Below are 15329 nucleotides of genomic sequence, written 5' to 3'. Positions count from 1 at the left end.
GAACATAGAGAAGGTGATGTGGCACCTCTCTATGGCCTCCACTCATATTTTTTTTCTTTATCTTTTTCTTGACATTTTTTCTTATTTCTTTCAATTATTTTTTTCTTACAAAATCATCTTCTTAATTTATACCTCTTCAATTATATAAATTCTATTCTTGAATTAGTATTAATAATATTCATAACCTCTCAAGTCTTTCATATTCATAACCTCTAATTATAATTTAGTGCGGAAGGTTATATTAACACTATAAAATCACACTAAAATTGTGTGTTATTTTGTAGTCATCTTTGGTTAGAGAATTAGTGGCAGACATATTACAATATTTGTAAGCTTTGAGGTGCATTATCTTTTCCAAATATGATTTCATATATTACTTTTAATTAGCAAGTAAGGCAAAGCATATTTTTGTTTCTTCTAGATAAATTCTTTTGTTTTGGTATCTTTGAGATTCATTTTAGGACTAATAATCTATTTGTTATTGTTTTTTGACTCTTGTATATAGGATGAAATGAAATCATCCAGATGTGGAGATTAATGGATTTTGAGCTATATATTTTGATTATCCTTTATTTTTTTAGGTGCTTAAGAAGTAATGTTTCTATTATTGTAATGACCATTTTGGTTGTTTTGAGTACTAGAACTTTTTATTACATAAAAGACTCTTTCGATAGATTGTAAATGAGTATTTTGGACTATTCGTAACTATAATTATAAAACTAATGGGGTAGTTTTAATAATTATTAGTTGGCGAATATTTATGAAATAATTAATTTATATTAGTTGATGGTTAATGGGTCAAGTCCATAATTGATTTTAATACCCTAAGTCTGACCTATATAGGAAAATAAGTTAAGGAGTTTATTAATTTTTAGTCATAACACAAACTAATTGCGGCACAAACCCTTAGAGGAGAGAACGACAAGATCTATCGCAGGTAAACAAATTTCAATTGAAATCTATTCCCTGCCAATGTTAATGGTTGCTTGAATATAGTATTATTATTATTCATATGATGTTAATGGAAGTGTAAACTTAAACTGACAAATTTGGTATGCTTTGGCTTATCTACTTAGTTCTCCGAATCGAGTTATTTGTAATTTGGTGGTCCTTATCTTATTGTATTGTCATATAATTATTATATTGTAAAACACTATGGCTATATAAGGATGTCAATTGAATATTAATGGTGCATTGTGATTGGAAGGTGGAGACCAAACATTAATGAGGTTGTACTATGATTGTTTATCAAATTTAGTTCTGGGCGTTGTAATTGAATTGGGTTTGGATCGCTGTTAGTTCGTCTGCCACTGGTTTCGTAACCAGTGGCCTCAACTTTAATTATTTACTATTATTATTATATTATATTATATTATAAAGTGGAAGTGTGCATTTGTATAGTATTTGATGTTAGATGAATGCTGAGAGAAAAGTTAGGACAGAACATTAATCATGTAAAGAATTGGAGTGTTAAGTGTGGGTGTATAGGTAGAGGTGTTCATTGCCACTGGTTTCACTTTTAAACATTAAAATGTCTTCATCTTATTATAAATTATATTTTGATGTATTGAGATATGTAATTAAATATTAGGTATCTCGTATTATTTTAAATTTCATTAAAGATATTGCTAATTGGAAGAATTTAGAAAATCCTTAGGCTTGAACTTTAAAAAATTGATTATAGCTTGAGTGTTTATAGACTCGTTAACTTATGAATTATGCACATATAATTGATAGATTGGAAGGGTTCGGAGGCATTGAGGAAAGGAAAGGTATTGGAGAAGTAGTTTTTTCACTTCGGTTCTTCGGTGGAGGTAGGTTATGATTTATTCTATTTGATAGATAAACTCTTAATAGTGATTGATATGCATTGGATGATATTGTGAAGTTCTCTATGTACTTGACTGTGTGATTGTGTGGCTTGGTTGTGTGGTTTGTGATTGGTCTAAAATCCTGAGACCGTGAGATTTATAATCTGAAAACCTCTCTATCGAAGTGATGCCTTGAATAAAGAAGGCTTGATGTAATATTATTAATGAATTGAAAAGTGGTGATAATAAATGATAAATTAATAATATTATTGGATCGGAGTGTCACATTTCGACGCGGTATTTTTGGATCGGAGTGTCAATTCCGACACAGTATTTTTGGATCGGAGTGTCATGTTCTGACACGGTATTTTTGGATCGGATTCCGACACAGTATTATTCGATCGGAGTGTCACGTTCCGACACAGTATAATTGGATCGGAGTGTCACGTTCCGACATGGTAACATTAAAGGAAAAAGATATTGAATTAACTTAATGTACTCAATCTCAATGGACACATTTCCCAAACGAATGTGATGTGGAGGCATGAGTCCTCGTGTGTGTGCTTGACATTGTGATTGATTACGTACTTGCTTCAACTGTCACTTGTTCATGTTGTGATTTCTTTTCACCTGCTAAGTGCTATAGTTGACTTTATACTATTATTCATTGTATATTAGTTTCTATTTTGGGTTGGCCGATGATACCTACTTAGTACATGTTGCCCCATACTGAGCCCTACTTGTATTTTTCTTTGTTTTCCTTTTATGGAGTGCAACGAGTGTACCAACGAATTTGACTCGCCCTCAGCTCTAGCCAGTCTCAGCATATCAGGTTTAAGGGTGAGCTATTTATGCGAGCTTGTGTTGGATTCTCTTGGTCATGGCATGATGTCCTTAGTTTTCGGACATAAACTATTTTATTCATTTATTTTGGTGTCTTTAATACTCTTAGACTTAGTATTTGAAGATTAGATGTCCTTGATGTGATGACTTTCAGGTTTTGGGGATAAGGTGTAATAAACTTTAGAGGTTGATTTGATTGGTTACTTTAACAAGTTGTGAGCTTCCGCATTTTATTGTTATTTGGAGTTGAATTATTGATATATGTTGGGGTTTAAGTTCTTGGTTCGCCCACTTAGGAGGTTAAGTGTGGGTGCCACTCACGACTTGTTTTGGGTCGTGACAATTATATTATTTCTTTTGAGTTATTTATGTTTTGTCAAAATGATTATATGTGTAGGAGGATCTATGATTAAACACAATTTTCTCCTTATTCTTTATCTTTTTCTTCTTTTGCTAGATAATTTTTTAACTTATTTAATCATATTTTGCAGATTATAGGAGATATATCTATAATGAAAATGGTTAGACATTCTTAATTTGATATGTCTAATATAATTACAACTCTTTCTTTGTTGAAATCATACACTTAATATTATTTGTTTGTGTTCATGAAGATATAAATCCTGAGTTTTTTTTTTAAAAATATTTAATTTATTCTCTTTAGACCTCTATGTAATTCTTAGATAATTTGATTATATTATAATGATAACACTCTTCAAATTTTTTTTATTTGTTCAAGTAAAATCATCTTTCACTTTTATAATAATAATATATTAAAATATGGAATCTAACTAATTAAGATGGTTATTTTTCATTATTTAAATATGTAAACTTTTTTTCTTTAAAATTTAATTATTAAAAAGTTATTAATCAAATATTAAATTAATCTAATATTGTACAATAAAAATAATTAAAACATGTGATGATTCGGTGATGACGACGACAAGTAATAGTAATTGTGGATAATTATTAAAAATAGTGTTGGCTAACGATATAGCATGGATAATAACTATTAATGGCATTCTGAATTACATTGTTGAAAAATTATACTAAGAATATAATTAAAAAGATTACAAAGAAGCATAAAAGAACGACCATATCTCAAGTTTACATATATATATATATATAAATTATACTTAAAAAGATCCCAAAAATAAAAAAGAAAAAAATATCACATCTCAAGTTTACATTTCAGTAGTTCTAATATTACCTTCTCTTTTTTTCTATGAAATTTATTTTTAATATTTAACTTTTCGAAGTTTCACATATATTGATTTCTTAATGAATTTCATAGTTAACCTAAATATTTTGCATAGCTTCTCTTCTATGAAATTATGTGATTAATAAAAAATTCCTTTTATTAAAGTAATTATTGATATTAGTATGTAACTTTATTTTAATTCTTTTCATAACTGCGCGAAGCGCGGCCAAGTACACTAGTCAGTAAATATTTGAAAATTAAATTTCTAAAATACAATAAATTTTTTTTAGCCAAATAAATATTCAAAGATAAAAATCTAATTCGAAATTAATGATCAAAAGCTAACTAAATCTAGACACTTGAAATGATTTTGTAATAAAATAAAAAATAGAACCAAAATGAAAAATGCTTATTCTTATTTTATGTATTTTTTGTTTTGTTCCCAACAAAAAGAATCCAAATTTATCAAATTAGTCCCTCTCTTCATTATTCACCCCCTTTCTTCCCTCCCCCGAAAAACCCCCAATTGCAGAGAGCGAAATTGATAACTTAATAGCAAAATTCAATTGCTCCGACACTACTACCTTGTCGGCTCTCTTTCAGAAAATTCAGTTTTACTCCATTTATAGCATTCTATAGTGGGAATTACCCTTTATCCAGTAGCAGCTGGGAGGCACCTTGCTGGCGAATTGGACCGACATGGGAAAACAGCTCTTGTAGAAGAGGAAAACTTGGGAGTTACATTTCAGAAAGCTTGAAACAAGAATCTGATCAAACCAATTTGAGTGGTTTCTTGAAAAGTAAGTTCTTTTCATTTTTAAGCTTTTCTCAAAAGGACTCCCAATTGAGGTTCCCCAGCTTTTCTGTTCTAATTCAATTGGTTCTTTTTTTGTTTGGGGATGTTGCATTCTGGGTTTATTTGTTTGGTAGACGTTGATATTTGAGAAAAACGTGAGAAGTTTTCATCTGTGTAAGGTGATGGTGGGTGAAAGATAGCTCTTCGGAGGGCATCTTAAAGATTGTATCTTTTTTATTTAATTTCTATTCAGGTTTTATGCATAGCATTCGTGTGAAGCTTTGGACTCTTTTTTTTCTCTCTCTATAATAGAAAATTGAGTTGAATTGATGAGTAGAAAGCTTAAAATAGCTCAATAGAAGGGCTAGAAGTTGTATAGTGTGATGTATATATCCGTGAAGCTGAATGGTTTTAGGTCCAAGTTTACGCAGGTAGAAGTGTGCAGCTCGAATTGCCTAAAAGTTGAGCTTTTGTTTCTTTGATGAAGTAAGTGATATCTTTGAAAGATGCAGTAGTTACAAGATATGACATTGAAGCTTACAGAAACATCTCGCTCCTACACAAAAACTGTCTATGCCAGAGCTAGGGAACTACTGAAGTCTAAGTGTTGATCTGAACTATTAGATGGGAATAAACTGAACCAGCAAAATAGACTAGCCATACATTTAACTTTTATAGAGCCTATAGGAGTTAAAGTCACCTATTTCAAAATAAATATATAGAGCCTATAGGAGTTGAGATCCCTTCAAAACATTTCCTATTCTTTTCTGTCGAAATACTCCAAAAAATGCAAGCAAGTATCATTCTCCATTTGTGCTTGATGGATTTATCAACTCTCCATAAGCACCAACTCAAGTATGCTTCCCTTAATGAGTGAGGAGTGATCCATTTGAGGCCATAAATGCACAAAAACATGCTTCATAGATCTGAAGTAAAAAGATGGCCAGGGCTTTCAGCTTCCACTTTACGCATATAGCATCTGTGAGTGAATTGAATTTTCCTCTTTATCAGATTATCCTGAGTGAGGCATTCCTCATTCAGGACTGTCCAGGTGAAAGAAATGACCTTGGGAGGAATTTTTGCTTTCCATATGAGCTTCCAAGGCCAGTTGTCAAGCATGGGATTGCAAGAGCACATTTTATGGTAGCTCAACTTAACAGAGAAGATGCCACCTGCTTGATTGCCGCATTTAAGTCTGTCTGCTACCGATGGACTCAGGTTGCTTTGTTGTAGACTAGTTTTATGTATAACTCAATTTTTTATTTAAAATTCTTACGATCAAACATTAATTTTCAAAAAAAAAAAATCGTGATTAAACGGCAATAAGAATTAACAAATAATCATACCTCAGCAAAAATAAAAACAATAATCACATGACAACCCTTACCCCAGCGCGCCTAAGTCCATAGTTCCGTCCACCGTCCACCGTCCACCGCCGTCCGCCGCCGTCCATCCTCCGTCGACCTTCTGCCGGCGAAGTAGTGTCAGGTACCTTGCCGTAGTATCGTTTTTTTTTTTGAATTCATACGTAATACAGTTTTCAGTTTTTCCTTTTTCCTTGGTATTAGCTCCCTGAAACTATGTTTACTTTTGGATGTATTTGATATAACAAATGAGCTAAACAGTGTGTGTGTGTTAGTTTAAAGTTTTCATCTTTAAGGATTGTTAATTGGTTTGTTGATAGGTAATGCAAATAATTGCTGATGTAGACATATCTTAAGTTTTGGATGGCTTTGTAGAGTTTTTATTAGCTAGTGTGTGGGTGATAAAATGGACATGGTTTTCCAATAGAGAATTATGGATTAAACTGTGTGACTGTGAATAATAACTTTTTTTCGAACAATGGTTGAATAATCATGATTGTTATTGAATATTAATTGTGATAGTATTAAATTGAATCGATTAACATCACATAGGTTTGTTGAAATTCCATTGAGAAAAAATAGGTTTTTGTGACATATATTACTTCACATAAATCTTTTGTTTCAATCAGATTGTTGTGGCATTTGGGAATGGCGAACAGCAGGTATGAATACGTGAAATGGTTTGAGGTGGAAGATGAAGTAATGTACCCAAACATCATTGTCATTCAAATTGATGGCCGCGACTTTGGCTGGTAATGAGATGTTTAAATGTTTATGGTTTGCATGTGCCTTTATATTTTGTGTTCTTATCTTTCTGCAAATTAAGCCTAGTTTAGTAATTAAGGTAAAGGTGTTGAAATCAAAAGATATCCAGTTAAAATTCTATTGAAGTATAGGTCTGTGTTCAGGTTAAGTGCTAGTTCTTGTCAATTGGTGTTGGTATATCTTGTGAATATACTCTTGCTGCTTGAGAAAAAGGATTCTGTTTTGGGTTTTTGGGGTATTTGATTTTCTAATTTGCATTGTATATGCTTAGTTTCTCGGAGAAGCATGGATTTGAGAAGCCGAATGATGATAAAGCCTTGAACTTGATGAATGCTTGTGCTATTAAGGTATTAGAGAACTTCTCTGATGTTATATTTGCATATGGATTTAATGATGAGTACAGGTATGATGCGTTTCTTACTATTAGACAATTATGCCCTTTTTCTTCCCCCTTGAAAAGCTTGACAATGTGGTACAACGATTTATGCAGTTTTGTTTTGAAGAAGGAAACCACATTTTACCAGAGACGAGCAAGGTTTGTAACCTATTTCATATCTCAAGAATTTGTTATCAATGTTTATCAATAATTATTTTGGCTCTTTAGGAAGAGTAATTTGAATGATGCACTTTGTCTTGTTAGTATTCATATATCGCTGGTACGGTACAAAATTATTGCTCTTGCATTGACTCATGTTTGAGAAGTGATAAAACTATACCTGTTTACTTTGCTTGTCTTATGCTTCTTGAACACTCTTTGAACGATTGCATGATAACTTTGTATGTGATTCAACTAGAATCATCTTTTCTGTTAACTACAATATACAAATCTCTTCCTCAGCAGTTGGTTTGCTAGATCATGTCCAATTTGTCTTTGATTTTAGATCATCATCTCAGCAATTTTTTTTGGATTCCCGACACCAACAATCTGTCATTATTTTAAACTTGACTGTTACATTGTCCTAGTGCTGACTGCTGAGGAACTGTATATTATATAACCAGTCTCTAACAGTGAAGGTAATTCAATTATGCTCAGGGATGCTGCTGTCTCTTGGATAGTTTATCAACTTTTTATCTCTTTCTCTTAACCGCCATGTCTATACCAGTTTGAACTGTCATTTGATTCCCCTTCTTTAGCATGTTCTTGTTAAAGTGGGTTAGAGTCCCACATTAATTGGGGAATGGATTGACGGTTTACTTATATGGACATTGACAATCATCCCCTCATGAGCGCTTTTGGGGTTGAGTTAGAACCAAGGTCCATTTCTTTATCATGGTACTAGGTTAGGTCCAACCCAATTCATTGTTTTCGATGTTGGACCCCCCTCTTATATTGCCCACTCTCCAAATGTCGAGTCCTTGACGTGCGGGGGTGTTGAGTCCCACATCGGTGGGCATTAAGGAATTTGGTCTCCTTATATGATCTTTGATCAATCCTTCCCTCATGAGCTAGCTTTGGGGGTTGAGCTAGGCTATATATTTCTTGTTCTTTTATAATCATTTTTGAGATTTTGTTAATGAGAAGGAAAATCAGCTCCAAATCACTATAGGCCCTTGTGGTAGTTGGCTTGAGGAAATGCATAGTAAACAGTATTAGGGTAATATAGAGATTGATCACAAACTTTTCTTAAGAAAGCACTAGGACAATCTTAAGGCGTGGTCAGCTTGGCTGTCCACACATTTGTCTTCTCACTAAGATGACCACCATATATATGTTTTTGTTTTCAAGCTACTTATGTGGAGTTGAGTTAAATGGATTATAAGATACAAAATATCCCTCTTGATTTAGTCAAGAAGACAAAGAAAAGAGAGATGTAAAATAATCTTTGTTTCTTCATTTGAGATGAAGTTGCTCATGATTTTTCTAAGCTGACCAGAAACTTCAACGTGCAGCAAAATACTATCCATTATTGTGTCTTTCTTCTCATCTACATATGTAACCAAATGGAAAGAGTTCTTTTCTCAAAATGAGTTAAGTGTGCCTCCATCATTCCATTCACGAGTTATCAACTGTGCATCAATGGAGGTTCTTCAGGCATATCTTCTATGGAGACAGACAGAATGTGAGTTCTCGTATTGAATATTTCCAATTAATAGTTACTGGAGGAGTTGAATTCTTAAAATCTGATGCTGAAGGATATTGGTTCTTCTTACAGGTCATATAAGCAATCAATACAATACTTGCTTGTGGAAGCTGGTGTTTTCTGGAAAGTCAGAAAAGGAGGCGAAAGAGATTCTGAAGGTGCTGTAATTAACTCAAGTTGGAGAGTAAAAAATTGAATTGTTTCCTCAATAATACGGCATGCGTATTTACGGTATTTTTCTTCAATATTATTCTTCTTCAATTTCAAATTTTAGTTAACACTAAGGGGTCATTTGGTAGCTGGATAAACACGTTTTATCCATGTATTAGAGTTTGTATAACTTATACGACGTTTGGTAGGTGGATAAGAAAAAGTTATTCATGTATATAATTAATATGATGTTTGGTAGGTGGATAAGAAAGAAGTTACTCATGTGCAAATCAAAAAAAAAGAAAAAAGTTACTCATGTATATAATTAATACGGCGTTTGGTAGGTGGATAAGAAAAAAGTTATTCATGTATAAAATTTATACGACGTTTGGTTGACAATTTTGAAATTGTCATAACTAATATATGTATAAGTTATGAGTAAATTTGTGTATTATTTATGCGGAGTAGAAGGTGGAATAATTAATACGGGTATAGCTAATACATGGATAAAAAGTTAAAGACAATATTACCCTTATCATTTTCACTTGACTACTTTCTTCTTTTACATAATCAAAGAAATGTTTTAATTTAAATACAAAGTTAAAGAAGGAAAGAATATAATTGTAAAAAAATGTTATAATTTAAAAAATATTTAATTTTACCAATTTTTAATATAAAAAACCAACATCCAAAGGAATAATTTATGCATAACTAAACCTTGCAGAGCTAATACTTGTATAACTAATACCTACATAACTAATACTCACGTTACTAATACCTGCATAACTAATACACACATTACTAATAACGACATAACTAATACCCATATTACGAATACATGTATAACTCTATCCAGCTACCAAACGACCCCTAAATAAATATAATGTTAAAAATCATATAAAGAAGAAAAGTAGAATGAAGTTAAAAAGAAGAAGCTCGGATTGGCCCACTAGCAGATCACATAGTGGTTAGGAATCAGGAGTTGGTGTCAGGTCCACCACTCTTCTGAATTTACTGGCCCAGACCGGCCTCTTACGAAAGGGTCCGGTTTGTGAACCAGACCATCTCCCTGGGCCAGAGATCAAGTGTGCCAGTCCTGGTCCAGGGCGAACTTGCCAGGTATAGTAGCAGGTGGTTTTTATATGCTAGTAGCTACAGAAGGTAAGCAGTTACATGCATTTAGTGCCTTCATTTGCATAAAGAAAGATGCTTATTAGAGAAGATCTTAGGAGGAATGGCTATTATGTGAAGAAAAAAGTATTACAGCTCCCAGCAAAGGTTTCTGGAGTGATAGCTCTGCATACATATCTGTGATCTCCTATGGATTACTCGTCTACAGTTTGTTACCTGGAAAATATGTGTTGAACTCCTTTAAAAAATGTCAATACCTGCACTGCACAGGTTGAGAAGTGTTTTTTAAATCATGAAGCTCATTTTTCCAATTTTTACTCTTGCTATATATGATTTAGATGAACCACATAACTTGAAGCTAACTAATGGTAAACTTGGGGCCAAATTTTGGATTGGAGTGAAGATTCTAAGTTATAGATCAAGTCACAAGATATACAGGTCTTTTTCTCTATCTGTACTATTTGTTTTGATAACCCTGGTGCCTGGGAAAAGCTAGCGTGTATCTCGACTAATTCCAAAGGATACCTGCCACCTCTCACTAGCAACATGTACCAATTAACTCTGCCACCAAGGCTAGGAGCCTAGGACAGATGAGAAGAAATCACCTGATGTTTTTGTATCTACTGGGGTTTGAACGTTTGAACCTGAGACCTCATGGTTCTCAATCCACTTCATTGACTACTAGGCCACACCCTTGGGTGTTCTATCTGTACTTAAAGAATGTACAAAAGCATTTTCCAATCTTTTAGTCTCTTTCCACTTCTGTTGGAATTTGAGTCTGCCTTGTCTAATATGCTTTCAATCAGGCAATTCTCATATATAGATATGTGATGTGCTCCACAATATCGTTAGAGATGAATTATGACCTCCCTAGTTGTTTATATCTTCTTTCCCCTTAGGTTCTCTTCTTGTATCATAATGATTTTCTTTCTACCCTCATATTTTTTCATCTTGCTTGTTTTTGGTCCAAAGATGATATTCTTAATGATTGATGGTTGTCTTCACCAATTTTCGCAATAATAGCTTGGGCCATGGCTGGATTAACTGCATTTTTTATATTTCGGATCTACTTACTTTTGAAGTCATTTAAACAATCATTTTCAAATTTATGGTTGGACTCAAAAGAACCCTAGACTTGAGGCTTAATAGTGTTCTGACAAAAGCAGGGAACACAAAAGCAGGAGCAAAATGAATTACTTTTTCAGCAGTTTGGTATCAACTACAAGGACCTTCCGCAGATTTTTCGTCAAGGGTCTTGTGCCATCAAGATAAAGGTAGCTACTACCTTCATCCCCCTTCTCCTAGAAGAGTATATATTGGTATATGCATGTGGTGCATGTGCCACTATCCGGTTTTTTGTTTTTTAGATTTGAAAGATAGATAAATATGGCATTTGGATATGAAAAACACGGTTTTGAAAACAATTGATGTGTGTGGTTTTTTGTTTTGGAAGATTGGTTTTAGGAATTTTTTTGAAGAATGATTAAGTATTAAAAATTTTGAGGCAGAAGAAATGGTTTAAAATGGTTTTGATGACTTTTCGAACGAGAGAGGGAAAGAGGGCAGACACTTCTGTTTTTGTCCGTCTTTGTTAACAAACTTCCCCTAAGGACCGCACACACTCTCTCTTTTTGTTCTAAATTCTTCTCTTTCTTTCTTGCAAAAAGTAAACTAGAAAGCAAAACCTAGCCCTATAATTTTAGAGAAATGTTTTTTTTTTTGTAGAATTTAGCAAGTTCTTTGACTTGAAATTAAAATGTTTGTGTACTCATACAGTTAAATGGCACGCCTAAAAATGGGTAAGAGTAGTAGTAATTGAACTCCACAGTCTGAGCCTTGTTGAGGTCATCTTATTGTTGTGCTTTTTCGTGGAGCAGTTATGTGTAACTCTTATATTTTTGATATAAAAATGGCATGTCCATTAATGGACTCTTTTGTGACGAGTAGACATTCTTTTCATGTTTAGATTTTCCCTCTCAATCACAAAAAGACTAACACAAGCTCTATGCTTAAACCATGAACTCTTACCCCAACCTATAGGAGTAGAAAGGGAAGAGAAGGAGGTATATGCGATGCAGTTTGCTCATCACTATACGTGGGTACTTCATATCATGCATCTTCATGTCCACTTTGACAATTTATATTATCCCTTTTAACACAGGTGGACGATATTGTGAAATACCGTGAAGATGGCACTCCTGTTAAAAGACCAAGGAAGAAAGCGGTCATAGTTCACTCAGAAAATGTAGCAACAAAAAGATTCTGGAATAACTACACATGCCTTACTGAGGAACTTGGTTCGCTCGCTGAAGAGATTAACAAGATTAAACCCGAGTATTTGAGGTCTTTCCAATTTGAAAGCAGGTTGATGTTATCTACGTGGATTGTAGTCCGGGTAGACGGTTGTCATTTCCACAGGTAATTTATGCCTTTATTTCTGCCGATTGGTCTTCTCTTTACTTTTTAATGACCTTTTGCTCGACTTACCAAGAAGTGTTGATATCATTCTTTGTTGATATGTAATTGTGCTTGTCTCTTTCTTTTCCCCTTTTCCAGTTGATACCTTTTCTCTTGTCTGTGATGCTCTTTAGATTGAATTATTCTTTTTGCTTCAAATCCCACGTTTCATGTCAAAATGATGTGGCATTATTCTTGCTTCTTATTTTCATCAAGCATAAAATTTTGTAGGTAATATGCATTTTCTGGATAATATAATCCATGTTTCAGTGGGAGCTGGTTTTTCTTATATGCCTATTTTCTTTATCAAGTCTGTGGATTTCTACTTCCGGATTAAAGAAGAAACTCCAAGCATTTCCCAAGTTAATTTTCTATTATGACCTGGAAACAACAGTGAAGTTGTACAAAACATTCCAGATCCATAAAAAATGTCAGACACAAGTGCATGGTTGTAATATATGCACAGACGTTTATAAAATATATATATATATATATGTGTGTGTGTGTGTGTGTGTGTGTGTGTAATTTCACAAGTATAAAGTCATGTCAAATACTGAGCATGTAATTTGAGAAATCTAATTTGGACTTGCTGGTTTCATGATCTTGATGGGATCCACTGTAGGTTTTGTGACGATAATGGCTTTCAGAAGCCAAATGATGAGCAGGCACTGAAACTTATGAACTCTTGTGCGGTCTCTTTGCTGGAGATGTTTAAGGATATTATCTTTGCATATGGGGTGAGTGATGAATACAGGTATTAGTTCATTTAACATCTTTGATTCACTTTTAACATATCTCTTCCTTTTCCTGTTATCTTTGATCTTGAGAGATCAATTTTTCTTTCAGCTTTGTTTTGAAGAAAGATTCTCTATTGTATCAGAGGTGGTCAAGGTAACTCTTTCATCACCATTCTTAAGTTCCTAGGTAAGTGCAGTGTTTAGCTAAAACCACATATTAGGAGGGAACCAATTCAAGGTCAAAATCAAATTCTTCTTCCTGTTTCTAGAATCCATGATGCATATAGAATATTTTGACACCATTCAGCTGCAGTTGCCAACCTGCAAGAACATAGTGCAATTATCTGTGAACAACATGCTAAAAGATCCTGCAAATTCATTTCTTGTGCGCAATGCGAGTTTTGTCAGAATGTGTCTTATAAAATGCTTGCTTGTCTGAATGGTGGAATTTCCCTTCTAGAATATTTTGCATTTTTAGTAAATCTCTTACATACAACGATTTCTCAAAGCTTTTTCATTAATTTGGTTAAGTTTCAGGGTAGAGTCTATTTGGCAACTGTATGAGGGCCGTCCTCAACTAGTTTACATAATGTTTTTATATTGACATTTTTGTTGGTTATATTTGATGTAGTTATATTGACTTGCTCTTATGATCATCATTTTAGTGAAATCGTCTCTGCCGTTGTATCTCTTTTCTCTTCCATGTATGTGATGAAGTGGAAAGAGTTTTTTCATAAGAAAGAGTTTAAAGAACCACCTTATTTTGATGGACGATCTGTTTGCTATCCATCATCTGAGATTCTTCGAGATTACTTGGCTTGGAGACAAGTTGATTGTGAGTACTCCCTATTTTATTTGTTAGTTAAGAATTTCAAGCAAATTAATCCGGTTATATGAAGAAATTTGGGTTTTTATGACCTATTCTTCTTGCTGGCAAGCTAAAGAATGAATTGTATCATTTTAACAATCTTATGTCAATATATTGACTTGTAGGTCACATAAACAATCAGTACAATACTTGTTTCTGGCTGCTTGTTAAGTCTGGAAAGACCAGAACTGAAGCACAAAGCTCTCTGAAGGTGTGGTATCTCATTCCTTAATTTATGGCGTAGGTCTCTTGTTTTTAGATGAAGTAGCATGATCTATTATAATATGTGATTCTATGGATTATTTTGCTGTCTAAATCTTCTGGATAATCTTTTTTACGCCATGCGCACCTTGAAGAAAATAGTCTTGCAGCCTGTAGTGGTGAAGTATTGGTATACTTGTTGACATCACACATTTTGTGTTTAAGGGTGTGATTTTTTTCACTTATAGTTCTGATAGCCAGAAAGCTGAATGAAAATACATTTAGTTAGTCTTTTCTTTAAGCTTCTTCTCGATTTTGCAGTATCCTTATTTGTGCCTAGCACATGGCAAGCACTTAAGTTTTTTGAAAGGTACAGTTAAATTGTTTGTTCAAGCTATCACTTAGAGGAACACAGTTATAGAAATTGAGATTTTCACAAAGATGAGATTATGTTAAAAGCATAGGCCGACATACTATGTGAACGCTAACGGCACTGAAGACTCAATCACTAACGATAAAGTTCTCATCCACATGATTGTGACACATAATAGTGTAAATGAATATTTTTTTGTAATTTGATTCTGTAGAAATCAACTATGCACCTTAATTTAGACTGTTAGCGTTGATTTGACCTTGATTAACTAGATCTGTTAGTGCATATCTCTCATCCCGTTCTGATCAGACACAAGCAGGTTTCACTATTGAGAGTAATCTTGATAGTCCAATGACCACCCTTTTGTTCTGCAGGGTACTCAAACTCAAGAAAAAAATGAATTGCTTGCCAAGTTTGGCATTGATTACAATGCGTTACCAATTATCTTTCGGATGGGGTCCTCTGTTTTCCGGGACAGAGTAAATCTCTCTCTCTCTCTCTCTCTGCTGAAGATGCTATGTTTTCTTGAAGTACTTTATGTTGTTTTTGAT

The 15329-nt window shown here is 33.5% G+C and overlaps 1 protein-coding gene across 2 annotated transcripts in view; it reads left to right on the top strand.

Moving 5' to 3' along the window:
- Positions 1-15329, top strand: part of LOC125855207 (tRNA(His) guanylyltransferase 1-like) — an 84110-nt gene that overhangs the window by 67960 nt on the left and 821 nt on the right. The window contains exons 1-13 of one of the 2 annotated variants that reach the window (XM_049534900.1): positions 4397-4655; positions 6645-6767; positions 7052-7183; positions 7271-7315; positions 8671-8840; positions 8934-9019; positions 11309-11416; positions 12304-12560; positions 13222-13353; positions 13446-13490; positions 14002-14171; positions 14330-14415; positions 15153-15257. In XM_049534900.1, coding sequence (XP_049390857.1) covers positions 6664-6767; positions 7052-7183; positions 7271-7315; positions 8671-8840; positions 8934-9019; positions 11309-11416; positions 12304-12560; positions 13222-13353; positions 13446-13490; positions 14002-14171; positions 14330-14415; positions 15153-15257 — 1440 coding nt within the window. In that variant the 5' untranslated portion in view covers positions 4397-4655; positions 6645-6663. Of the gene's footprint in view, positions 1-4396; positions 4656-6644; positions 6768-7051; positions 7184-7270; positions 7316-8670; positions 8841-8933; positions 9020-11308; positions 11417-12303; positions 12561-13221; positions 13354-13445; positions 13491-14001; positions 14172-14329; positions 14416-15152; positions 15258-15329 lie in introns of those variants that run through there. The other variant, XM_049534899.1, reaches the window with a different exon arrangement.

Source organism: Solanum stenotomum, chromosome 2, assembly GCF_019186545.1.
Source record: "Solanum stenotomum isolate F172 chromosome 2, ASM1918654v1, whole genome shotgun sequence".
In the NCBI taxonomy this organism is placed as follows: Eukaryota; Viridiplantae; Streptophyta; class Magnoliopsida; order Solanales; family Solanaceae; genus Solanum; species Solanum stenotomum.
This window is presented reverse-complemented; position numbering and strand designations above follow the sequence as displayed.